At 54.0% G+C, this 26,134-nt stretch overlaps 1 protein-coding gene across 4 annotated transcripts; it reads left to right on the plus strand.

Moving 5' to 3' along the window:
* The first annotated feature begins 410 nt into the window (after nt 1-410).
* LOC116952558 (uncharacterized) lies at nt 411-25,697 on the plus strand. 4 transcript variants are annotated; one of them, XM_032972009.2, is made up of 25 exons: nt 411-505; nt 2,195-2,455; nt 2,891-2,991; nt 4,037-4,148; nt 4,467-4,608; nt 5,520-5,662; nt 6,357-6,523; nt 7,090-7,335; nt 7,947-9,108; nt 9,576-9,837; nt 10,449-10,602; nt 11,092-11,343; nt 11,695-11,864; nt 12,651-13,043; nt 13,384-13,542; nt 13,984-14,602; nt 14,946-15,055; nt 16,224-17,301; nt 18,689-18,862; nt 19,381-19,856; nt 20,436-20,807; nt 21,244-21,369; nt 21,630-21,839; nt 22,960-23,120; nt 24,175-25,697. In XM_032972009.2, exons 1-25 carry the CDS (start codon nt 503-505, stop codon nt 24,376-24,378), a joined length of 7,257 nt encoding a protein of 2,418 aa, XP_032827900.2. In that variant the 5' UTR covers nt 411-502; the 3' UTR covers nt 24,379-25,697. The 4 variants fall into 4 exon arrangements, with proteins under 4 accessions (XP_032827900.2, XP_032827901.2, XP_032827903.2 ...); XM_032972010.2 differs by having other exon boundaries at nt 4,467-4,584; XM_032972012.2 differs by having other exon boundaries at nt 425-849.
* Nucleotides 25,698-26,134: the final 437 nt, after the last annotated feature.

Consider the following 26,134-nt stretch of genomic DNA (forward strand, 5'->3'; position numbering starts at 1 on the left):
TGCACCCGATTCAAGAGCCGAATGGCTCACAGGGCTAGACCAAAATAAAGAAACTGAATGTATATTCTTGGTTAATTCGGTAAAGTCACGTAGAAGGGAAACAATAAAATAATAAAAATATAAAACAATAAAGAAACTGAAACTGAATGATCAGCCGTGATCAATCCGCTGCTCGACGGTCGAAACTTGCGCGATTGTTTTAACTGCCGCGCCAGGAAGTGGAACTGAACCGGCGGCCTCTGTTCTACAAGTCCACTGCGCTAACGATTACTGATCACACCACGTTGGCTAAATCGGTAACCGTTTTATTTCATGTTATGCGGTTACCGGTATCGCAAAAGCGAAACCGATTTCGAACAGACTGGCATTTGACGCGATGACGTCACCGCCCGCCGCCTGACGCCACCGCGTGACGTCACCGCGCAGTCTGCTCCACCGCCGGAAGTGGGCGGTCCCCGCAATGATGGCGCCAGGCGCAGGGTAGAGGAGGCGACCCCCGTCGATGGTTCGTGACCTCGTCTCGGCCGCATCAGCTTCGCTTCACGCGGACGCGGCCGGTAGCGTGTGGCGCGACGGGCCCGCGCGTCGGGACGCAGCGCGGCCGCTCCCCGAACGGATACACGGCGCTCGCGACGGGTGCACGACTTAGGCCGCACAGCCTGCGGTGTTGCCTTGAGGCGCGGGCCGCAACACGGGCCGTGGACGCGGCGGACGCTAGGTGCCCAAGCTCCGGGCTCGGCCACGCATTGCCACGCCGCTCAGCTCGTGTCCTCCCGCTCTTCCTCAGCCTTCCCTGCGCGGGTCCCGTGTAAGCGAAGGGGAGGCCGTGCTGGGAGAGCCCGGCTTCCGGTGGGCACGTGTTCCTTTGGAGTCCCTGGTTTTCCCAGCCCTGTGCGCCTCCCCGGGTCTCCCTGTTGCTCCTGGTGCGCCCCGCTTATCCCCCCCACCCCTCCCGGGCTTCTGATCCCCTGACATCTTCGCTCCCCTTCCCCTGATTTCTTTGCTTCCATTAGCACGTCCGGTCGCTCGCACTCCGGTCTGCCTTGGGGTTTGTTTCTCCCCCTGATCTCGTCCTCTCTCCTTCCCCCGCTTGCCATCTCATCTCTCCAGCTCCCTCGCTCCCGAAGTTGCCTCTGCTTAAAACACGCGAAGTTATATTTGTTTCCCCCACGCATCTTCTACTGTTTTATATTACTTGGGCGAATTGCACTTGAGGAGTTTTGTGCCACTGCCCACGAGTGTCTCCCTGGTCACGGTAACCCTCACGCACTATGATACAAGGTCTCACGATCACCCCCCGCCAATTCCCTCGCTGCTGCGTAAAACAATGTCCGTGATAACTGTTCGCTATTGTTTTTGCAAACCAAGTCATTAATGTAAATTTAAAGAACATTTTCAACCGGCAGTTGGCCCAATATAAAATGTCTTTTGTTTTAACAAATAATACTAAAACCAGCATTTTCAGATTCGTCGGGCATGGCCAGCCTGTAGTTCAAAATCGATTTAAGTCTACCTAAACGCTCGCAAATATACAATCCTCAGCATTATAAGAGCACGTAATTTTCTTACCATGGAATGTGACGTTATAGCCGATATAACGTGGGCAAGCCTGATTCTGGTTGATAGTAGGAAACGATCATGGTATGAATGCCAATAAAGGACAACTTCATATATGTATCTGGGAGTTCTCACTGGTAATGAATTTACTATGAGCCATTCTGTCAAGATAGTAGGAGTTCCTTTTAGTCTATGAAATTGTTTAAAGGTTTTTGATGAGCAATGATTGGTCTACAGACCATACAACCTCCAGTTGTCATGTGATCTGAAGTTGCCATCTCGGTTGCCCAAAATGAAGGGTAACAATTAGATTTTTACATATTTTAGGTATTTAAAATGGTTTTTTTGCAGGAGACAATGGCCTGCCAACCAACTATTGGTAATTCATACACCCACAAAGATGCAACTTCAATTTAGTGATTTAGCCATTCATTTATTTTGAGAATTGGTGAAATGCAGATATACCACTATCAAATGTATATAATGAGCAGTGCGAAGTTTTATGGTTCAACTTTTATGATTATCACCGGCAACAATTGCCATATATTTCTAAAGTGTATCATGGCACTAAGGGAGACGCGAATGTTGACTTGGATCGCTTTCGCTGCTTCCGCTGCCGCGTGGTCTGCACTGCCAGAAGCCAAGGGGCAAGGCACGTGGTTCCCGCGTGGGGCGCGAGGTTCGCGCCGCCACCGCTGGCGGGACGGCCATGTCGAAGGTTCGGCGCACGGTGACGGTGGAGAGCTCCAAGACTGTGTCGGAAAACGCGCTGCGCCGGCCCAGCGTCTTTGAGCGGCTGGGCCCAGGTGGGGGCGGAGGAGGAGGAGGAGGCGGCGCCGGCACTGGCGGAAGCACCGGCAGCACGACGGTCACCCCCGTGCAGTCCAAGACAACCGAGGTGCGAGTCTCCAGAAGTTCTCGCCATGAACAACTCTAACACGGCACAATTTGCCCGATTAACCTGGTTGTAATTATCAGCGAAATGTCGTACTGAAATTGTGATCGTTGTTGGTTTACTCTCCACATTCCGGTGTGCTGAAGTCGTAACTAGTTGCCACATTTTGTTTACGTGACAAACCTTACTAATTGGCCGTGTCGGGTGGTGGTGGGTTAACGACACATATTTACGTGATCTTACCCAAATTAACTTTTATTATGAATGAGCAACTCTAGCAACTTGGTACGGCAGTGGTAAAGAGTGACTGAGTTCTGCCGACCCTACCACACAAAACCCTCTGCCGCCTCAATGCACCGTGCATTTCCTCACCTGGTTTCACTGCTGTAAAATTTAAATTATTTTGCGCGCTGATGATTGTGGTATCCTCTTGTGCAGATTTGCCGCAACTGGATGAAGGGGCGCTGCAACTATGGCAACAGCTGCAGATTCAGCCACCCGCTCCCACGAAGCAAGAACTACCGCGGAAGCAATCGCAGGTGCCACACGCCATGGGGAGGCATGATTGATTAATAATAATTTACACTCCTAAAGTGCCTTTCATCCGGTGATCACAAGGCACTGTATAAAACACACACATGGGGGCTCACACCAATAAAATACAACCCCAAACCAAATTTGATTAATTAGCATGTGATGATTCCCCAGTGATTTAGTAAATTGTTACAATTACAGATCACAATGCAATTGGAGTCATTTTTGTTATTTAAAGCTTTCGTGACTGCAGGGATTCATATTATTGGTTCTTTCGGTAAAGTCACGTAGAAGGGGAACAAGTAATAAAAAAATAAAATAATCTCGACGTTTCGACTGCAACACAAGCAATCGTCATCAGGTGTGAAAACCACAACAAGAAAATTTGAAAAATTTTTGAAAAATTTTCTTGAAAAATTTTCTTGCTGTGGTTTTCACACCTGATGATGATTGCTTGTGTTGCAGTCGAAACGTCGTGATAATTTTATTGTTCTATATTTTTATTATTTTATTGTTTCCCTTCTACGTGACTTTACCGAAAGAACCAAGAATATGAAGTCATTGCTCATATTGTCTCATTTTAGCTTTTTCATTGGGATTATTTCTCTTTTCTATTTAGTTTATACAGGTGTATCCGCTCACATATTCTCGCATAAGTCACAAACAATCTGTTCTCTCATGCTTGATTAGATGCATGTATCATGAAAGTAATATTACATTTTAAGCAATCAGTGCCCTGTTACGTGCCTATTTATTAACGAACTGTTCCGCCTCTTTATTTTCACTCATGAACGCACAAGACACGAACAAAATAAAATCAAGTCAATGCTTATGAAATAATTATGCATGTCTATTGAGGTACCCTATATCTTGTGAGGGGTAAGTTTTTGTACATTTGGAACAACGGCAACTGTGGTGTCTCTTGACTTGCATATGCTACTTTTCTCTCATGTTTCAGACAGGAAAGTTGTCTCCACAAGGTCTGAGACAACTTTTACAAAAAATGAGGTCCTGACTTGAGGGATGTGCCCCCTCGCGTTGTCCCCGCAGGTCCCCCGACCGTGTGACCACCGATCTCCGTGAGCGCATGAAGAACAAGCGGCAGGACTTGGAGGCAGAGCCGACGTCTCGCAGGCAGGAAGCTTCACCCTCCCCTGGCAGGGTGAGCGCTCGCCATGCGATTCGATCCTGCCACGCCTCGCCCCGCCGCCTGTCGGTGCCGGAGATGCGTGGAGAAATAGGGGGGCCGTCCCCTCTGAGCCTGGCACAGAGGCCGTCTCCATCAAACTGAACTCCCACGGCGCGTGCTCTCTTACCCGCTGCTGCGTCCTGTGGACAGCGGTTTTGCGCAGGGCGTGGCCAGACACGCAGAAGGGGGGTTTTTTGTCCGAAGCGTTGGTTCCGGACGATGCTGCGTCAAAGAGCGGCAGCGAGAGACGGCCTCGCAGAACGAGCGTGGTGCCATGGCTGTCGCCCGCAGAGGGACTCCACAAAGGTGAAGCGCCGGAGCAAGGAGGAGGCCAACATCAAGATCATCAAGGCACGCACGCCCCCTGAGAGTGACGGAGAACCTCCCGCCTGGGACCATGCCCGTGAGGGTAAGAAAGGCTGCTCTTTGACAGGTACCCGCCTTCGTACATGCTTTGGGACTACTTGCAGCTGCCCAATGTTCTTATCATCATAGTCATCAAAGTCATTCTACTGGTGATCTATTGAAATACTTTTGTTCGTCCATTATTCTGCTTCAAACCTGAGTCGTACAAGGATCATTGACACCCAAATTATAAAAAAAAAATTATTATAAAATTCACCCTTAACAACGTGCAAGTTTGTTTTTTGAGAAGGCGTGACGTGGACTGGAGAGCGGGCAGAAGCATTTAATGGAGAGAACCTCTCGGTGTCAACTGCCTCACTGCCATCTGCGAGTCATAACCAATGGGCATTGAGAAAATACCTGGGAGTGCGTAACAGTGCACGTTTGGACAAGGCGAAGAGAGAGTGGGGATTGCACACCGCCATCCATTGTGGCGAAAGGACAACAACTGCGGACGGAGGCGTGGTAACGATATAGCACCCAAGGTGCAGCCAAAACAATTTGTAAAAAAAAAATAGCGACAATGTTTGCAGGCAGCACACGGTGTCTTTTTCCATTCATGAAAGAAATGATTCAGGTGCCTGTATAAGGAACGCAAATTTTAAACAAAACTTTTGCAAACGCCATCTGACAAAGCAATTGTGTGGTACATTCACAACAGAAATAAGAGCGCATTGTGATGCCACGGTGTTTGGCTCATGGAAGTGAGACAATTATCCAGAGAAAGCCAACCATGCATACAAGCGGATAGCACTTTCAGCGCAACACAGATAGATTCAAGAATCAATTGCTGCACTGCCATCTGGCCACCTCACAGCCGAAGCTCTCGACACCCGCCTGGAATCGATTCCAAGTACTAACCAGGATCAAGCCCGCGTAGTCTCTGGGTCGTGGTGGAGCCACAATGGGCCTGCAGGGGAGCTTTGTTTGTCTGCACAGACTCGGACAACGGTGACGCCGCCTACGACTTCGGACAGGCGCTGTCGCTGGAGCTGCAGCGCCAGAAGCTGCAGCTAGAGCTGATAAAGCTGGAGCAAGAGCGCGAGTTGGAGGAGCGTGAGGAGCTCGTCATCCAAAAGCAGGTGACACTGGCGCCATCGCCGCCCCCACCTCTTCCCGTGTCCAACACAAATACAGTCATTCTTACGCTGCCCGTGTGCGTGTACATGGCTTTCGTTAATTCGCTTCCTGGACGTGCGCCTCGGCACGGTGTGTGAGCCGTGGGAGTTAGTTGACCTTGCTTCAATAACTCTGGTCATTGCGGGTTGGTGAAAGCTGGCAGCATAGACGAAATATTTTGCTGTACTTCCCTCTGCAAACAACGTAGCCCCGCAGCAGCCTACAACACTTGTTTTGTGCGTGATGGTTGCCCATCCAAACACTGTGCAGGCTCATGAATGCTTAGCTTCCGAGATCTCACGAGATTGGGTCCATTCCGAGTGATTTGGTCGTGGCACGCTCCTCATACTTGTGCCTAGCATAGCGGTGTGATTGTAGATTGTTCACTATGCAAATTCAACACGTGAATTGTACAAATTGGCTAATGAAATGACCATGACTATACAAATGAGATGGCAAAAACGAGACAAACAAACGGATTCCTAAATGGAATCATGGCCCAGAGTTGTGTGGGGGTGAATCATTACATATCTAGAGCGTACTCTCACTCTGTCCCTGTCGCTTGATTAAGAGCTGCATGCGCGCTTGTGTTATACTGGACATTTGGCCCAATAAGTAGCACGTCGCGGTTGTATTCTCGCTTTTCCGTTTTGCTAGGTGTCTCCGGAACCGGCTGTTAGCAAGCGGTCGCCATCCCCCAAGAGGAAGGGCAAGTCCCCAAAGAGGAGGATCCTTTCTCCATCCTCTCCCTTGGCCCTGCAGCCTCCCAACAAGAAGAACAAGAAAGGCCCACGAACGCCGTCGCCACCCGGCGACGCTGAGCGGTAGGTTTTCAGTGCAGATGTTCGCAGTATAGTTAGGTGCCCCTTTTAATTATGTAAGAATAACTTTTTTTTTGTAATTTAGTACATTTGTTGTTCGTGCCATTGTTATAGCACAAGGTTATCGTGAAGACCCTATATTTCACAGACAGTCGGCAGTAGTTTCACAATAGGCGGGCGATATTGCAATGTGTAATTGGGTAAGTAGCGAGTAATTTTTAAAGTGTGACAAGTTTGGATCATGACGCCAGCGTACAATGCCCTACTCTTTCCAAATGACGCAGGGATATAAGACAATAGCCCGGTAACATTTGGCGTTGAAGATGTTATAATAGAGGAATTCCACATTGGAGGAAATTCTAATTATTCTGGAAGCACCGTGGTGGAGACCGAGAGCCAGGTGATGAACTAGGATGTGAAGGACTGTGGATTGGACTTGGAGATGATGGCCCAGGACAGGAATGAGTGTAGAAAGAGGAGCAGGAAGGCAGAGCCCACATGAGTGGGAAACATACCAGAAATAAGGTGATGCTGATATAATACGTAGGCGTGTAACTCACCGCTCACAGGAAATACCCCAAGCTGCTGGGCAAGAAGAAAGGACCGCGCACGCCCAGCCCCTCGCCGCTCCCGCCCAGCAACGAGGCCCGGCTGCTGAAGAAACACAAGGACAAGCTGAAGGAGGCGGAGGGCAAGAACAAGGAGCGCAAGGAGATGCGGGACGGCAAGGCGGCACGCGGTGACGCCAAGGAGCCTAAGCACAAGGGCAAGGACGCGGAGCGCGGCCGTGACAAGGACCGAAAGGACCGCGTGAGGTGTGCCGCGCGGGGTCCGAGATCGCGTTGGGCACTGTGAGGGTGGCGGCCTCGCCCGAGCTGGGCCGTGCCACTGCTGCCCGTGCTGTGCCGGTGTCGGTGCCACCGCCGCCACCACAACTGTAGTTGCTGTTTGAGTAACGTAACGGAAATGCTCCTGCGCGTTGACGCTTGTAAGGAAACTAGTGATGCTCTGTCGTGATTGCAAATTAGGTGAAGTGCATTGGTTAGCGAAACTGGCGAGTTCAATTCCCGGCCACTGATAACATCAGTGGTCAAGCAGCCCCCATGATGGTGATGGCGTGTGGCCTTCATCAATGGGATGACAATGTGCTGTCCAAAGGATTTGTCATAACTGCACCAATTAGCACAGATTTTACCCCGTTACGCAATATGGATCGAAGAAGCGCATGTGCTTGAATCCGGGAACTAATTTATAGACTCTGAGAGGTGTTTACCTGTCCATCCCACAGCTGCGCAATTACATTCCACAGCCGCTTGCTGAAAGTGCGAAACATTTGTCTCCAGCTTTGACCAATACAGGTTGACACTAATTTTGAGCGCTGACGCGAGTGATCGTTTCACGCTGGTGACGCGGCCTGTCTGTGCAGAGACAAGGCGAGGCACCACTCGGACTCCTCCACCACCAGCCCCCAGCACTCCCCGTCCCCACCGGCCAACCGCGCATCCCGACGGTCCCCGTCGCCGGTGCACAGGAAGAGCGGTTCGGCCCGGGTGGTCAAGCCCCTGGGCCGCAACCGCGAGCAGCAGCAGCAGCGGGAGATGTCGTCACGCTCGCCCGAGCGGGGCAAAGAGCGCAGGCGCCCGTCGCCAGACACCGTCAAGGAGCGCACCAGGCGGCGCTCCTTGTCCTCCGAAAGCAGCAAGGACCGGCGCTCGCACTCCCCGCTGGCGCCGAGCAAAGACCGAGGCCGCCGGCGATCCCTGACGCCCGGCGCCGGGAAGAACCGGGCAAAGCAGCGCCGGCTGTCGGCCAGCGGGCGGGAGCGTGGCGGCCGGGCGTCGCCCTCGCCCGGTAAGGAGCGTGCGCAGGATTGGTCGCCGGGGACGGGAAGAAAGCGGCGCTCTTTGAGTCCTGGAAAGCGGGCGCCACGCAGACAGTCTCACTCTCCGCCCGCCGCGGCGGAGCGCGCCTCGCGCTGGTCCCAGTCGCCGGCGGCCACGCGCAGGGACAAGCACGGCAAGCATCGCGGCAAGTCGCCCGACGGGGCCAAGGAACGGGCCAAGCGGAGGTCGCTGTCTCCGCCGATTGGCAAGGAGCGCTTGCGCCGGCAGTCGAGCTCTCCCGAGACGAACAAGAGCCGCTGCAAGCGACGGACACAGTCCCCGGCCGTGGTTGCCGCGCGAGGGCGGTCGCGGACGCGATCTCGGACGCCCGGCGCCGGCAAGGAGCAGGTGCGACGACCCTCCCACTCGCCACCTGCCCGAAAGGACAAGGGCAAGCGTCGATCGGCCTCCCCGCCTCTCTCGGGCAAAAAGCAACGGTCCAAGTCACCGGTGGGCGTTAGACGGCGCTCCCGAACTCCGCCCAAGCCCAAGCAGCCCTTGGTGAGGTCCCCGGTTGTCGGCAAAGAGCGTGGACGCAAGCGATCGCCGCCGGTGCCCTCCCCCCCACCGGTCGCCACCCTCGCTGTCCCCACCAAGCAGCTTGGCAACAAGCGCAAGTCTCGCTCGCCCGTTCTCGCGCCAGCAGAGAGGAGCCGCGAGCCGAAGCTCCTGTCCCTGTCTCTCCCAGCAAAGGAGCTCCCCAAGGTAACCAGGGTTTTCTAGCTGTGTGGAGTGAAAATTACAGGTTAACGACCATGTGTCAACATCTTACTGCAGGTTGTGTTGGATCTCGGAAGTAGTTCTGCAATATCCTTCCATGGGCAATCTTTTATATGGTATTTGAAAAGCAATGGATGAGTGTATAACTGTGTGTTGAGTTTGGCAAAGCATTCGATGGATTCCATTTACAAAGGCATTCACTGCATCGCGCACTTTCAGATGTGCTTCTGCGGCCGTCTGGAACGCTCTTCCAATATTAGGAAGCCACTGCAGCTATGCACTTTTAAATCTAGATTGAAAACTAATTTCTTTCGAACTGCTTTTTGTGTCTAATTTGTCCCTCCCCCCCCGGACCTCCGATTAGCACGATTGGCAACGTAGTGTATCTCCTGTGACACCGTGTCACCACCCTTGCCTTGTGAAGTTCTGCCTTCTGTATTGCTTGGCTCCAGCGGGAGAGAGAGGCACTGGCACTGCCGCCCAAACCACCGTCCCCTCCTCCGCGAAAGGGGCAATACCGCGGCTGGTCCGAGTCTCCGCCCATCGGAGCTGACCAAGGCCGGGCCTGGTCGCAGTCGCCGCCCTCCTGCAAGGACCCGTCCAAGCGCTGGTCCGAGTCGCCTGTGCTGGTGCCCCTCCCACAGCACCACCGGCGAGCCGCACCACCATCCCTACTGCCGGCGCCGGAGCCCAAGCGGCCCTCGCCTGCGCCAGGTAGCGTCTTGCCCTGCACCTCCGATTAGCATGGTTGGATACATACGCTGCGAAGAAAGTTCTAAGTATGTTTTACATAGGTCGCCTGTAGTGATTAACACCCCACAGAGCAGAAATTCCATGTTCAGAACTGATTTAGACCGTTGCTACTTGGCCAAATCTCACCGCCGCCAAGTTCTTGTTGCACGTCGCCTGGTTGTCCGTGTTGCTGTGTGTGATGTCACAGCGCTGAACTCTTGAAATTGATTTGTTTGAAACTTTTGTTGTCTTTCTTTGTTACACATATTTTTTACGCTTGATTTATTTTGTTGCGTATTTCCCCGCGTTGGAACATTGTTTACTACAAGCTTTGTTTATGCACACTGGGTTTCTGTTCTAGTTTTGTAGTTTTCTCAGTGGTCCCTCTCATGGCTATAAATACAATTCACGTATTATGTATTTATGTAGGCGTGCATGTAAATGAGAGCAAGCAGCTGTTTGATTTGGGAGACGGGTACACAGCCGTAACAGCGTTGTTTGCGGAGCGAGTCAGCGAGGCCTAATGCAGCGCATTCAAAGCACGCGCGGAGTTGTGTGTGTGCAAAGTTCTAACGGGACTCTCTCCGCTGCAGCGAAGCCGCAGGCGAACCGTCAACGCGCCCAGTCTCCGGCGTCCAGCCCTGGCAGCTCGCCAGACCGGTCGCGCAAAAAGTCGCCCCCTTCCCAACCGGTGTCCACCTCTTCCACCGTCTCCAAGAAGCACCTGCACTCTTCCCCCCCACGAAGGTTCGCCCGCACCTCCTCATGCTTCTCTCTGGGCAGGGCACCCCCATATAGGAATCAGGGCACCCTCCTTTATCCTACTCGGGGCACCTTCATCTCGGGATCAGGGCACCCTCGTCTCAGGGTAGCTGCACCCGTCATGCCGAGGAGTGCAGTTGCCCTGCCCCTGTGGTTCGGTGATGCCGAAAGCTCTCGCATCTCCTGTACCTAAGATTATAATTGTGCAATATTTGCATTCATTGTCAATAACCTATTCTCGCCCACGCAATTTGTTGAATGTATCATTAGCATTTGAATATATCCGAATCGACGAATTACGAAATGCTGAGCGCTGGCTTAAAGCAAAAGAAGGGATGGTTGGCCTGTTTCAAAGCGGTGTTGAGTGAATGATTCATTTGACCGTGACGCTGGGTGGGTGCGCGGGCTGTGGCCCGGTTTGTGCTGGCCGGGCGGTCGTAGTGTTGACGATGTTGTCCGGTGCCGGTGCTGCAGGGTGGTGCGACCACGTAGTCCCGAGTCGCCGCAGCAAGTTCGGCGGCGCAGCGGAATCGGCGGGGGCAGCAGCGGTAGCGGGATCGTCTCTCCGCGGCAGCGCAAGCAGCCGCCGGCTCCGCAGCCCCAGCATCTGGAGCAGCGCGCCGCCTCGCCGGCCCCCGCCATCACCGTGACCGCTCCCGAGGGCGCGCGCCGGGCTTCCCGCTCGCCTGCGCGCAAACCTGCCAACGACCCGTCACCCCCCTCCAGGTGGGCCCCGCGTCCCCTATGCGGCACTCTGGAGTTAAATAAAATTGCTCCTCGCTGTGCAGATTTTCAGCACGTGTTGCCGTGGTGTTAAGGGCTCGTCCCAGCCACAGTGTTAAGGAGTCATTTTCATATAATAACGCCTCTGATTTGTGACTGAATTTTTATGCCCCAAATATTGATGGAGTACCAATTTTCTGTATGCAAGGGCCTCTCGCATTGACAAAAGTGTCTGAGGTGTGTTTGTGTGTTTTAAGGCGTGGCCACCCGCCAAAGATATGCGAATGTCCTCGTTGACCCTCGGTATGGGGCCCCACCCATCGCTTTATCGGTTGCGCCCGCCGTATGCCACAGGGCGAGGCGCACAGCGCTGCTGCACGGCCGCCGCTCGGAGAGCCCCCAGGGTCGACGCCGTCGCCCCCCCTCACCGGTGCCGCCGCCGCCACCGCCGGCGTCCTGGGACCGCCCCAAGAGGGACGCGTCCAAGCGGCGAGAGCCGGACAAGTCTCCGGACAGAGTCGACGGTACGGCCAGGGAAGAGAGAGAGAGACAGGGTGACCGCAGTAGCCTGGTTTCCACGTTCACACGTGCACACACGTACTGCGCTTTTGTCCGTCTGCAACTGGATGAGGGTGTCCACCGTACAGATCGTCGGGGTGCTTAGGCTATGCTTCTGCACGCTGCTCAGTGCGGGTTGGTGACCATTGACGCGGAAGCATAGAAGTACAGAGCAACAGTGGATTTTGCTTCACTGCCCTCGGCTACCCGCCACGTTGCGCTGCAGCTAGCTGCTTGTGCATAGTTGTCGGCCATTTCTAAACCTTGCTGAGCTTCCAAGATCTGATGAGATTTGGGTACATTCTGGGTAATTAGATTATCGGGCACCTGGCTTTCTTTAAGAGGTATTTTTAATTAAGAGAACTGCATTAGTCTAGACTTGATTTTACATGAACGATTCAGCGTAACTGGTTTCAAGGCATTGCCTAATGTACACTATTCTATGTCAACATATATGGGCTGATTCGTGCAGGTATTTTCCTCCTGGACAAAGAGCGTTATAATGAAACAGCATTGTAAGAGGCAGCGCTATGAGAGGTTTGCCTGTAATTGGAATGAGGATTTTCCATTCAATTTAATAGTGCCCTATTAAATTGAATATTTATGTATAGTTTATTTTATCCTATATACGCAACCATCCTGACGGATTTTCTCGCACACCTTCGAATAAACGGCGCAATGAGCGTGCGAGATGAATCGCGCGGAGGGGTGCTGGAGAGCTGACACTAAAATCTGCGCGGCTGCGGCCACAGACGCGCGCGCGAGGATGGACAAGCGGGAGGGCAAAGACGGCGGCGAGGCGGAGCGCGCCGCCGCTCGAGATCGCGAGCGCAGGGAAGAGCGCGACGCCGGTCGGCAGCCGCCGCCGCCACCCGAAAAAGCGCCGGAAAAGGAGAAGGCCCGGTCGGAGCGGGATGGCAAGGTCGAGGGCCGCTCGGACGGCTGGAGGGACGGCAGGGGGGCCGCAAGGGAAGGCCGGGAGCCGCGTCGGAGGGACGAGGCTTCGGCGGGAACGACCGGCGCCGCGGCCGCTGACGACAGGGCGTTTGGGCGCACCGGGCGCAAGCGGGAGGAGGGGACGCGCAAGGAGGATCGGAGCGGCGAGCGGGGCGGGCGCAGCAACGAGCGCGCGCAGGACAGAGGTGGTGGGTCCCACGCCGGAGGAGAGCAATCCTTCATTTTCATGATGCTGTTACTCGATGTGTAACAATTAATCCACGATTAAAATCAATTCTTACCTGAATTGGCTTTCAAGTTGCATATATATCGCGACTTCACAGTTGCGATATTATAAGCAACGTAAAAGCGATTATTTTTTGCATGGTCTTGCATCGTTATTATCGCTGAATCTTATCACAACCTTGGCTGTTTGTCGCACGAATGAAGGCCCACATTTCCCGGTTGACGTGCTGAGAGCCCTTCCTTGCCGCTGTCGTGTGTGAGATTGCTGCGTGTAACCGCAATGCTGCTCGCTGTGTGCCGCAGGCCGTGGCGGCGTTGGTGGCGGCAACACCAGGGTTGGGCTTGCCACGTGGGACAGCAGGGCAGCGGCGGCACCCGAGAAGGCCGCACGGGAAAACCGCGATTCCGGCCGCGACGTCTCGTTCGACAGACGTGAAGAGCGCCGGGAAAATCGCGAGCGAGGTGCGAGTGTGGCATGGGGTAGGGGTGATCATGATGATGAACTGGGTCGTCATCAGCTGCAGTCCTGCTCACGTGGCATTGTCACTTCATGTCATTAATTTATGAAGGAAAGCGTCTCATCTCACTCTACTGCCTCCACACACACTCTGCTCCAGCATCCAAGGCTCTCTGTCAAAGCCCCCAAGTCAACCTTTGCTAATTGGAGATTGCTCATCCATTTTTGCTTCCCCTGTCGTCTGGCACTCTCCAGCTCCTTGCCCATCTTCAATTCCAAGCTGAAGACCTTCCTGTTTTCCTCTGCCTGTGCACTTGCTTTCCCTACAGCGACTTGGGAAATGTGGTTGCATTTAGGGGCTGTATCAATCCACGTTTTGTTGTTGCGTTGCAAACCGCTGTGGGTCTCGCTTGATTGAAAGCGCCGCTTCCCGTGGGCAACCGCAGACGGCGCCGCGGCCCCCGGGAGCCGCCCGGCGTCCCCACCGGCGCGACCCTCCCAGCGCGGAGGCGGCTCGAGGGATCTGCCGTCTCTGCCCCCGGCCGGTGATCGCGATGCGGCGCGGAGGGAGGTGGAAAGGAGAGAGCGCGACCGCACCGACGGCGGCGGCGCCGGCGACCACAGGGACCGCGACAAGGAGAGGGAGCGTTCCGGCGCCGAGCACCGCGAGCACCGCGACAGGGAGCGCGTGGATGGGGAGCGGAGGGAACGCGAGAGAGCCGACGCCGACCATCGCGAGCGCGAGCGCTTGGACGCCGAACACCGCGAGCGCGAGAGGGAGCGCGAGCGCTTGGCCAACGAGCTGCGGGAGCGCGAGCGGGCGCGCCCCGCGGACGCGGAGAAGAAGGCCGAGCGAGCGAGGGAGCACAGGGAGCAACGCGAGAGAGAGCGGGCCGAAGGGCCGGACGCTGGCGAGAGGGAGCGAGGCAAGGAGCGGGAGCGCGAGGCGGAGAGGGGGGGCGGCGGCGGGCGAGGGCGCGGCGGGCGCGGCCGCAGGAGGGAGGAGCGAGAGCGGCGCAGGGAGGAGCCGAAGGAGGAGCGGCGCGAGGACGGAGACAAGAAGAGGTGAGGGAAGGCTCGACGTGTCTCTGCACGTTGCCGAGTTGCCGCGCCCTCTAAGAGATGCGTGCCGCTATTGTGCCATCTCAACCATAATTTGATTCATAACTGTCAGTTCTGTACAATTACTTCATATACTCCTGCAATAATCACCCTATATCTATTTTGATGTTTCTGTAAGTTAATAGAATTTCCGAACTATTGCTAGGAGAATTTGATTTAGTGTTGTACTTGCTTTCTGCTTCTGTCACATTGGTGGCCCAGGTCACTTGCAAATGAGACTCACCCTGGCCACTGTGAGTTCTCTCGCCTGTCTAAACAAAATAAACAACGTGAAACTTGTGCCCAGGAAGCGGACGCGAGACGTCAGCAGCCCGACTTCCCCGCGGCCGACTGCAAAGAAACTGCGACTCAAGTCACCCGAGAGCGCCGACTCCTCCAACAGCGGGGATGACCGAAGTGTGTGACTCCTGCTCGCTCGCTTGCCCACCACCACCAGCAAAACCGAGACTTCCTGAGTACACGTGGTCCAGCTGTAGCGCCTTCGCCGCTCGTCGCAGAGGATTGTGGATTCCAATCCGGCAGGCCACCCCCTGGTCGTTACTGCAGGCGCACCGTCCGCTTCGCGTTCGCCGTTCACGATCCCCGTGACGTCATTTGAAAAGAGTAGGCCCTTGTGTGCTGATGTCACGGTCTAAATTTGTTAAAATTGTAAAAATTACCTTCAAATTACTTATTTGCAAATACACAAAGCAACATCGCTGCCTATTGTGAATCTACTGCAGGCTATGCCTCTGAATGCTGAATCTTAGCACCATTGTGATAGCCTTGCGCTGGGAGAACGGTGCGAAGAACAAATGTTACTAAATTATTACAAACAGCACTTTACCCTTCCACATGGGGCAAATGAAAACCGTTGTTTCAGAAGACGTGTACGTGGCCAGTTATTTTCTCGATCCACTGCTGGATGAAGGTCTCCACACGCCCTGCGGCTCGTGGGGGTCGTCGGGGCTCTTTGTCCATGTGTCACCACCCTCGTCGGTGCGAATTATTGGTGGGCAGCAGAAACGTGGAAGTGTCAGAGTACAGAACTGCACTGCCATCTGTTGCCCGCAACATAGCCCCACAGACGCCTATAACAACCTGGCATGCACGGCGGTCGCCCATCAAAGCACCCACTTAGTTTTGAGATCTCACGCTTCGGTTATATTCAAGTAATTGATTTCCTGCTCGAATGAGCCGGTGATGGAGCTTCCACATTCCTAGACCAGGGGCGAGTAATTTCATAGCACAACCACTTAACTTCCCCACATCCTGGTACTTATTTGATCGACCCCGGAGTGATGCTGCGCCGAGTCAGCCCCCAACAAGGATTTGAGCGACTGCGAGCTGCGTCCTGTACCACTGAGCTACCTGGCTGGTTTTGTCCACTGGGAAATCAAATAATGATTAAAAATAAATGCGGTACTTTTCCAATTCCAATTTTTATTCAACTAACACATCCTTAGTTGCATCGCACTCCGATCCGCCTTGCTCGAACACTCAGGCGCAGCTCTCTGGGGGGAGCCGTCGTCCGATTCTGTCGACAGTAACGACGACCCCTTGCCGTGTCGGTGTGGCCGTGCAGGGCAGCGCCGGGGCAGGGAGACGCGCCTGTCCAGCCAGGTGGTGCTGCCAGTGGAGTCGACGCTCGCCGTCGGCAGTCCAGCGCGCCGGGCCGAGCAGACGCCGGAGCGGCGGCGCGAGGCCGACCGGGCCCACGGCGTCACGCCCGACCGCAACACCAGCCTCATCCAGGAGCGCCTCAAGTCGGTGGCGGCGGGCGAGGCGCTGCCCACGCGCGAGATCGACGTGCGCGAGCAGTTCGTCGACCGCCCGCGCATGCCCCAGTTCCGCAAGCGCAAGCCGAGCCGGCCGCAGCGCCGCAAGCACAGCAAGTCGGGCTTCGGCGACAGGGCCGCGGGATCGCGCGGCGGGAGCAGCACCGGGGAGCGCGAGGCGCCGCACACGCCACCTCGGCTGTCGGAGCGATCGGACGACTCTGCCCCGGAGAGCGGGCGGAGGAAGAGGGCACGCGAGGAGGCGGAGTCTTCCGATGACGATTCGGTGACGCACGCCAAGAAACGCAAGGGGCCCAGCACCCCGCCCGTGCCCGCGCCCACCCCGCCCTCTTCCTCGCAAACCGAAGTGTCGCGGGACGACGTCGTCGTCGTCGTCGTGAAGAAGGAGCCGCCCGCGGAGCGACCCGAGAGTCCCAAGGAGGTGGACGAGAAGCCGGCAAGCATCACGGCCGGCGAGGTGTTCAGCGATTGGTCGGACGAGGAGGTGCCGTGCCGCCCCGAGGGCGAGCCGAGGGGAGACGACGAGGCGAGGAAGGGCGAGCGTGGCGGAGAGGTCCGCGGCGTCGGACTCCACGCCGAGAGGCCGCGGCCCCTCGGCGGAGAGGCCTTCGAGAAGGGGCCGGAGTTTGAGCGGTGGGAGCACGGGGGAGCGGACGAGCGGCGCGGCAACACGGCCGTCGTCCCCTGGGAGCGCGACGCTGAGCTCGAGCGGGAGCAGGGCGAGAGCTTCCGCAGGCAGGCGCCGGTGCGCGACGAGCACTGCTTCTCGCCCGTGGGCTTTCTGCCGCCCGCCGAGCCCCACCGGCTCGAGTGGTTCCACGCACGGCGCGACCCCGCCCTGGAGCGGGACTTTGAGGACGGAAGGCGAGTCACTCTCTCTCCGTTCCATTCTCCTCTGCCCACTCTTCCCTCTATCTGAATTCCTCTCTATTAGAGGTTTTTTGGGTTAGATCGCATAAATATATAAATGTGTCGTTAAAAACTGCCACAGCCAACTAGTAAGGGTTGTCACTTAAACAGAACGTGGTCAATTCGTCACGAGTACAGCACACCGGTGTGTTGGAGAGCCAAGCCACAATATTTACAATCTGAGTACGACGTTTCGCCAGTAATTACCACTAGCTTCATCAGGCGACAGCCAGATTTGTGGAGGGTGCGGGGGGGGGGGATTCATGAGTCAACATTCATTATGCATGCTTATTATGCGAGCCCTTTGAACTTGTTCTTCCTGTCCATTGTGTGTATTAAAATAGCATACCAACGGTAATCCCTATTGAAGGATGGTGGCCTGTATAGGCAGGCATTTAAACAATGTATTATTTGATGATTCGCTTCCACGCAGCACTAAGTCTTTAGCTATCCGAACGGTTAAAATTATATTTATTTCAATTAGCTAGTAGCTAGTTTTGCTCAGAACTTCAACATGCGCATAATACGCATGCATAATGAACGTAGACTCATTAATCCCCCCCCCCCCCCACTTTGCACAAGAGTGCAGAAGTGTGGTCACCACATCTAAGCCTCTATATAAGGAACGGAACAGGTGGACTTCTCCACAACATTTACCCAGGTTGTAAATGTTGTGGCTTGGCTCTCCAACACACCGGTGTGCTGTACTAGTGACGAAATGACACGTTCTGTTTACGTGACAACCCTTACTAGTTGGCTATGTCTAGTGGTGGCGGGTTTAACGACACATTTATATATTTATGCGATCTAACCCAAAAAACCTCTATTATGGATGATATTAGTTGCGAAAGCCTACTTGTTAAACTGAATTACTCTCTGTCGAAATATTCACCTCTTCCTCAATACATTAGCCACGTGGATATCGTGGCAAACAATGTTAATTATCCTGATAATAAAAAACTAATTCGTGATATTCTTGGTGTAGAACAAGCAGTAAGTAGTCATGGTGTCACACAGTTTTATTTCTTCAGTGAAGGGCAAAGTGCTCCGGATATCATGACTTCTCTCTCATTACTCCGGGACGTCTTTGACCCACGTTGCTGCACCACCAAGCGTTCTGCATTGCCAGATGCTGGTTAAGGAGTTTCAATTGGGCTGTTCTCTTAAATGCTGTACCATTCAGTCTGTCGCTTTACCTATTAGCGACTGTGTTGTGGGCCTCTCCGAGGATTGGTGGTTGTGGGAGAACCACGACGAGCGCTGTCGCGATGCGCCTGCCCACAGTCTTAGCCATGGACGGTGAAGTAAGTGGCACAACCGTGGTGGGTTTTGTGGACGGCAGATTCCGGTGCGATGTGCCTCTGGCGCCCCTTGCGCCCCTGGCGCCCCTGGCGCCCCTGGTGCCCCTGGCGCCCCTGGCTCGCGAGGGCGATCGGCCCGGCTGGGTGGACAGCTTGCTGGTGGAGCGCGGCTTCGAGGACCTACGCAGGGACAGCCGCGGCAGGGAAGACGCACGGTGCGTGCGTGGGCAAGTTGATTATCAGCGAGATGCTTACCCTGTAAATTTCAGTGCTGCTTTTTTCTGTCTTTAAGTATTTAGCCAATTGTTGTAAGTGCTTGATACCAACCCTTGCTCTCTCCGAGTCTCGACAGTAACGCTCATTTGAATGCAGCCGCAAGCCCTGTGGCCTACCCCTCGGCTTCCTCGTCCACCTATGAGGTCCTGTAGCTCAGAGAACCTGGTGGGCAGTCAACCAAGGGGAAGCAAGCCACATTCCCAGTGCCGTCATGTCATGCACTTAGCAGTTAGCCTCCGGTTAAATGCAGTCATCCCACCGTTGCCCCAAGAGTCCGCAAAGAGACCTGGTAACAAAGGAGTTCCGTCGTGTTTGCTGTATGGAGCTGAGACATGGCCACTCAGCCCCAAAGAGCGCAAGACAAGAAGCACAAGAACCTCAAAAAGAGGCTTTTGCAATACCATGAATGACGGGGTGCAAATAAAGAAACCGTGCACCGCACTCCGTGTGACCCCAGGCCGATGCGTGACCACGCCAGCCTGCTGTGCGAGCACCACGGCCGCAGTAGCAGCATTGGCAGCAACCAGAGCCGCACGTCAAGCCGGCACCGCCGCTCCACCTCCACCGAGTCCCCGCAGCGCGCCGCCCGCACCGCCGAGGAAGACCGCGCCGCCACCATCGGGCTGCATAAGCCCATCCTGCTCCCCGTGGGCCTCCCCGTGGGCCTCCCCGTGGGCCTCCCCGCGGGCCTCCCCACGGTCCTGCCCATTGGCCTGCCCATGGGCCTCCAGCCCATGGGCATGGGGGTGGTGCCGCCGCCGTCCGCGTTGGTACTGGGCACGGAGGATATAGCTGCGGCGACACCGCCGCTACCGCGTGCCGGATCGCGCGAGGCCGACCGTGACCGGCGGAGGAACCGCAGTGCCGAGCGGTCATTGGACCGACGCTCGTCCCGCCTGGAGCAGCTTCGCCGGGAAGAGTCTGGCTCGTCCGGTGAGACACTACTCACCTTTCACGTTGAGAGTAATGATTTTTTTTTTTTAATATAGCGTACTACACACGGTGACGCTTGCAAACGAAACTTCTGCCAATGGCTCTGGTAGCTCCCCTTGCACACATGCCTTGGGTCCAGTTGTATTCCATTCTCAAAAGCCCCATAATGCACCAACTTTGGTTCAGGAAATTAATGGATGAGTCCAGGTACTGAAACTGCCATCTTGCAAACCCGAGGCTCTGGGAGTCTGAGAGTGGCCGCTGAGACACACAGCTTGCCGAGACGCAAAGAGATACAGATTAGTCAAGGCGAAATAAATGGGAGAGAGATGAGAGACCTGTTAGGAGGGCTGATTACCGCTCACATTTTCAGATGACATCACAATGTCTGAACACGCTAATTTTACCCCTATCGTTTTTATATAAGACCTGTGTCGTTGGTTTTATATATCGCTCCTCCTGGTGCATCTGTGGTTCTTGGCACCGACAAGAAAACGGCCGTCATCGTTGAGAGTTTGCCGCCCTGTGTTAATCGCGGCTCTGAGCGGGCGCCGGTAACGCCGTCGTATCCGCCGGCAGAACGCCATGACGTGGACCGACACGGCCGCGGCTCGCGACACAGCTCACCGGAGTCGGGTCGCTGGGGCCACGCCCGCGCCGGCTCTTACGACGGCCGGGAGCGTGGTGGGGCACCACCGCGCAACTGGGACCGGAGACGCGGGGACCGCGAGCGAGAGCGCGACGGCGACAGGCCGCAGGCGCCGTTCGACCACCAGCACCACCACCATCACCACCACCACCACGGACCGCCGGTGCCAGGCCTAGCGGGCACGCCCCGCGGGGATTTGCCCGCCGAACTCGGAACCGCGCGGCAGTCGGAGGACGGCGCCGCCGTTCGAGCGGCGCAGGAGCACGGCAGCCACGATGGGCGAGCGGTCGACACTGCCGACGGTGAGAGCTTTCGCAGGCCGCGAACAGTGGCGACTCGCTCGACGCCACGTTTTATGGTGACAAGTAGCAATGCATCGATTGATAATTTTTAATAGAGTTTTGCACTCGCAATGCATTTCTTGAATTATAGAAGAATGGAGTATTTCAATTGTGCAAATGGATTGCAAATTTAACATTTTGTTTTCAAGCAAACAACTACAAAAAAATTAAAACGAGATGGTAAAATCAATTTAAAAGAAAAGGATATGACTCTTGAGTCAAATCAGGGCTTGGAATCGTTATAATTCATCAGATCACCAGAGGATAAGGGGGGAAGGGTGGGTGAATCGGTACAGGCCTACTTCTAACGTCTCGTGTTCTCTTCTTCTCGTGTATAACGGGGGTTGGGTCACCTCGTGCCTTCCCGGCTCCGCCTTGCTGCCGGCACCCCGTGCAGGAAGGGACGCGGAGATGGGACCGTCAGGAGCCTCGTACGAAGAGTACGAGCCCATCAGCGACGACGAACTGGATGAGATGCTGGCCGACGGCGCAGACGGGTCACGTGACCCCAACAAGCAGACAGGTGCCGCATCCCCAATCCAACTTGCAGGGGCAGCTTCGTCTGACAACGCGGGGATCGCTCGGCTGTTCGGCGCCGTCCACTCCGCGTGACAAATTCCGACAGTGCTCCTGCTCGTACAATTGTAATGGTACCGCAGGGTGGACGTGCCACGCAACCAACCCAGTATGCTCTGTCTAGTCTAATGGTGTCCGCTGGCATTAGGTCATTGACGGGCGACAGCGTAGGTCGAGCCAAGCCTCTCGTCTGGTTCTTGTGCCCAGACCCCGCGGACGTGGCTGCGGTGGACTGGTCGAGTCTGGCGAACGAGTCGAAGGAGGTGGACGGAGAGCAGCGCGATGCCGGCATGGCACTGCTGCGCTTCACGCCGGGCGCCGTGCTCCTGCGACTCGGCGTGTCGGCGCGCCTGGCCGGGCCACGCCTGCTGCAGCGAATCCGCGACGCCTGCAAGGAGACTTCTGCCAGCGCCCCGGGTAGCTCTCCGTTGCGCCCGCGCTGTTACGCACCACAACTGAATGCGTGGTGAATCGTGCACATTAGAATCGGTTATTTTCAACATGTGGTTTTAAATAAAAAATAGTTCTTGAGATAGCGAGCCTCACAGTGGGGTGTCTCACAAAGCGTTACACGTCAAGATACACTTACATCTCATCTCGAACATTGAAAGGGCACCCCCAGTGCCAGCTTGTCCCTGTGCGGCACCAGGTGACCTCAGCATCTGGCATATGAGCAGGCATTACTCTTGTCAGCAGGGGGTGATGATTGTGATGTGTAATCCCAATTGAGTAATTTATGGGTCATTTTTCTAATTTGGAAACTGGCCGATGTTGTATATGGATGCTGTACAAATCCAAATTGTCTGGTATTCATTCACTAGCAATGAGATGGTTATCACTGTATCTTGCATATGGCTGGATATAAGCAGCCACAATATGGCTTAATTTGACGTGTGGTGGATTTCTTGGAGTGAACTATGGTTTGGTTGGTGTTTCTGCCATCACATGCTGTACTTTTTTCATAATTTCCTTTCGTGAAGCTTATGCACAGATCTGCCATGACATGTGTGGATTTGAGCAAACATGAATCATTGTTTTTGAGGTCGAGATTAAATCCCCGGAGGATCTTTACTGGGATTGGCGATTAGGGATGCTACGGTGGCGAGATGTTATCTACCTCGCCAGGTCTACAGGAGGTCGTGGATTTGATCCTGACCCTGTTGCCTGTATATTTGGATTTTGCATTATTCTCCACATGGTCAAGTGGATTTTTCTCCGTGTCCTCTTGTTTTTCACTCCACATTGTGAAAATCAACATCGTGCGTTTAGATCATTTGGCTGCTTTACATTTCCATGTAATAAGCCATTTGTGGCCACCTTGCTTCTGCAAAAGAGCTATATAGCTCAGTGGGCCTTTCTGATAAAATTGTAATAGTTTGTTAATAGTTACAATAGATGCACGTTTAGCAGCGGTTATCAGTGAGAGGGCGCTGCCCGTGAGTGAGAAAGCGCACCGTGCCGACAGCGTCACTCGTTTCTCACCGCCCTCGCCCCCCCCCCACCACCACCGCCAACCCCCCCTGCCATCGCACCACAGACGTGGAGGCGATGCTGGAGCAGGAGCTGGGGGCGCTGGGACGGGCCGTGCTGGGGCGCCGACATGAGCAGGCGGCCGTGCTGCACGTGGCTGCACCATGCCACCGCGCTCTCTGCTACCGCCGGGACCTCGCCATTCGCAGGCAGATGCTGAGCGGCAAGGTGAGAACACGGGGAGCGCCCAAAAGCCATCTCGCTCGGCTTGATCCGCGAAGCGAGCGTGGCATCTAGCGTGGGGCTTAATCCGTCTTCGCGGGTTCACTTCAGGTTTTCACAGATGTGGGGTTTTAGGTCTTTGACCGTATTTTTTACCCGTAATGTGACCGATCTTGTCAGATCTCAGATGCTAGGCAGGGTTGATCTTGCGTCGCGCTTTGGTGAGTGATCACCGTGCACAAACAAGGTGCAGCAGGTTGACAGCAGAGGGCAGTGCACGAAATTCAGTTGTCCTGTACTTATACGCTCCCATTTCTGCTGCTCACATTCTACCCACTAATCAGCATGGTGAAGTATGGTAAATTAACCACCACGACCCGCACGGCGTGGAGAGGCTCTTCCAGCAGTAGATTGAGAAATGTGCAGGGCTATTCTGTTACATGTACATTTCTTACGAAAATGATGTACTTTATAATCCCAACACATTCGTTGATAACACTGTGACCTTAAAAGAGAAATAAATATTGATTTAAAGCTTTCGTGACTGCAGTAATTTACCGAAAAAACTAAGAATATGAGAAATAAATAATCGGTGACGTTTCGGGCAGTGGTTCTTTCTCAGCGCACATAAATTACATTTCAAGGCAATATTAATGTCATGCTTGGGCACGACTGCCAATGCAGCAGCAGCATCACCAAATAATTAATTTTATCATCTGTATTTTTTTCTTCTTAAATTTCATTAGAACATCTTGTGATGTGTTGAGAGCCTATTGAGATAGAACATGTTTAAAAAAACATGGCTGCGTTGCCAAACAATGAAATTATGTTAAAATGATGTATATAAAATTTAATTAAGTTTAAATTAAAGGTTTAATTATACCCGAATGTTATACTTGCTTAACCAGACAGCTGCTCGCAATTTTTATGATTTGCTTCTAAACTAGAGACATCGCTGGAGGTGCGTGGATAAACATATGATATAAATAACGCTGGGCACGTGCGGAGGCGGCGGCGGCATTGACGGTACCAGAGTTGCTGCCCTCTCATTCTCGTGCAGATCGGAGGCCAGCAGCCCTACACGAACGCACCGAGCCTGGACCCCGAGCTGCTGAGAGCCAGCCTAAGGCTGTTCAAGCGACGGCGTGCGGGAGTGCCGCCCCTGTCGCCCAGCGATGACGTATGCTTGGGCGTCCCAGACGTCCTAAACAAGATGCCGGCGGACCGATCGTTGTCCTCCTCACCCTGCTTTGTCGTCCCGTAGAGTTCGCGGGGAACTGTTCATTAAAAAAAACTGTTTTCCTAGGACATACCGCGAACTGGAGGAATTTTGTCTGCTGTTTGTTTGACAGTGAATTTTTTTTCATGACTTCCATCGCCTCGGACCGAAATTGGAATTTTCAAGCAAGATTCTTTTGAGATGTGCTGTATTTTTTAAGAATCTGGTCAGCAATGCTCGAGCTGAAATTCCTTTCCAGAGTATTTTCTGGTCTCAATGTGATTCTGATGAACAGACTTTGGGAAACCCACCTGGAATGCTGTCATATAAAGAACATTTGTGGCATTCGTTTTCACTGGAACTGCACAGAAACTCATTACTGCCTGCCCAGATTGCATCAGATTTTAAATCTCAATGTTTCCCCAGAACTGGCTTTGTATGTTGAACTTCTTTCGCACCATACGTAGCCAACTGTACTAATCGGTGGTGCCAACTTCTGTCGAAATCTTGCAGTTGAATGTTACATTGTGTAGACAACACATGTTAGCACTGCATTCATTTTACAACAGGCGGTCCGATACTTTGATTCACGCTAACGTGTTTGTGTTTTCACAGTAAGTTGCTATTTTCCTTTTTCAGTAAAAGAAATACCTAGAAAATGGGGCGTTTAATGTGTGATGTTTTTTTTGTTCACTGGAGGCTTTGCTTAGAATGTTTTAATTGCCACAGTGTGTCTTAAATTTTCATTTGTATGACGGGGCTGTTACTGCTCTTGCCATTGATGGAGACTGGGACTCCGTACGGACGGTTTTGCCACTCGGCCGATCACGCCCGTCACGGTGCGAGCGCACGAGTGCAGCCTTCATATTCACCGATGCGGAGGACTTGACCAGACCGCGGCTCGGGGTGCGGTTTAACCAAACTCTTGACGGACAAGCAGAGGTGCGTGATGCTGAAGAGTGTATTTTTTACCCGGTGCAAAATGACTGAGCGACGTGGAGCTAGTTGCGATGGGACCTGAATCCTTGTTGCAGTGGCGATATCGGCCGTCGTTTCATTCTTGACGTTAAATGAACTCGTGAACACATGCCTCGTGCAACTGTGAAGAGCGCAAACTTGCTCCGAAGTACCTGCATGGCTGCTGCAGCAAGACAGCAGATGACAGCTGCTGTGGAGCATCCATCCCTTCCGTCTGGAATTGGGGGAGCCACCTCTGTGGCCTCGACTCGTGAACTGTGGTGCGTGTATGGGACTCTTCTGCCGAGTTCGCTGTACACCGAGCTGCTGCTGCTATTCCATCGGTTGTAAGTTCTGCTGGGCTGTTGGGACGCTTGATAATAAAGCCAGCCGGTATTTTTTTTTTACCGCGTCCTACCAATGAACCTTGCCAACCACCCACCCACCCAACCATCTCCCATCACTATGGCTTTTAAAGTCTGTGAAATTATAAAGTTCGTTTGAAGGCTGTTTGGTGGAATAGCTACCGAGTTTTGCCGATGGTGCAACTACATCAGGACACGTGGGACAGGGGAGCCCGGGCTACAAAGACGGGGAATATTCGACAGGGGGCCTCTTTAATTCCTTAGATCAAGAACTGTGCCTACCACACCCCTCCACCTCCGTGGCTGTCTCACGTGTGGAGAACACGCCAGGCAGGGTTGGTGGTGCATGCATGTGCGGGTGAGTTTTACATTTGAGTACGCGCCGTGCAATGCTGTTTCACGAAGTACATCGTGTCTTCCAAACAGTCGCATACAATTCGCTTGCCATGTGTGCTAACGAGGGAGTTGTTTGACCACAA

The sequence above is a fragment of the Petromyzon marinus genome, chromosome 47 (genome assembly GCF_048934315.1).
Source record: "Petromyzon marinus isolate PM22_M1 ecotype Great Lakes invasive population chromosome 47, UKy_Petmar_22M1.pri1.0, whole genome shotgun sequence".
NCBI classification, from domain to species: Eukaryota; Metazoa; Chordata; class Hyperoartia; order Petromyzontiformes; family Petromyzontidae; genus Petromyzon; species Petromyzon marinus.

What these genes read in the sequence shown, in the direction of transcription:
- LOC116952558 (XM_032972009.2), top strand. An exon ending in CCGGGAAAATCGCGAGCGAG is followed by an intron (nt 13,543 to 13,983) that starts GTGCGAGTGTGG and finishes GGGCAACCGCAG; the next exon opens with ACGGCGCCGCGGCCCCCGGG. An exon ending in TGACCCCAACAAGCAGACAG is followed by an intron (nt 21,370 to 21,629) that starts GTGCCGCATCCC and finishes TCTTGTGCCCAG; the next exon opens with ACCCCGCGGACGTGGCTGCG.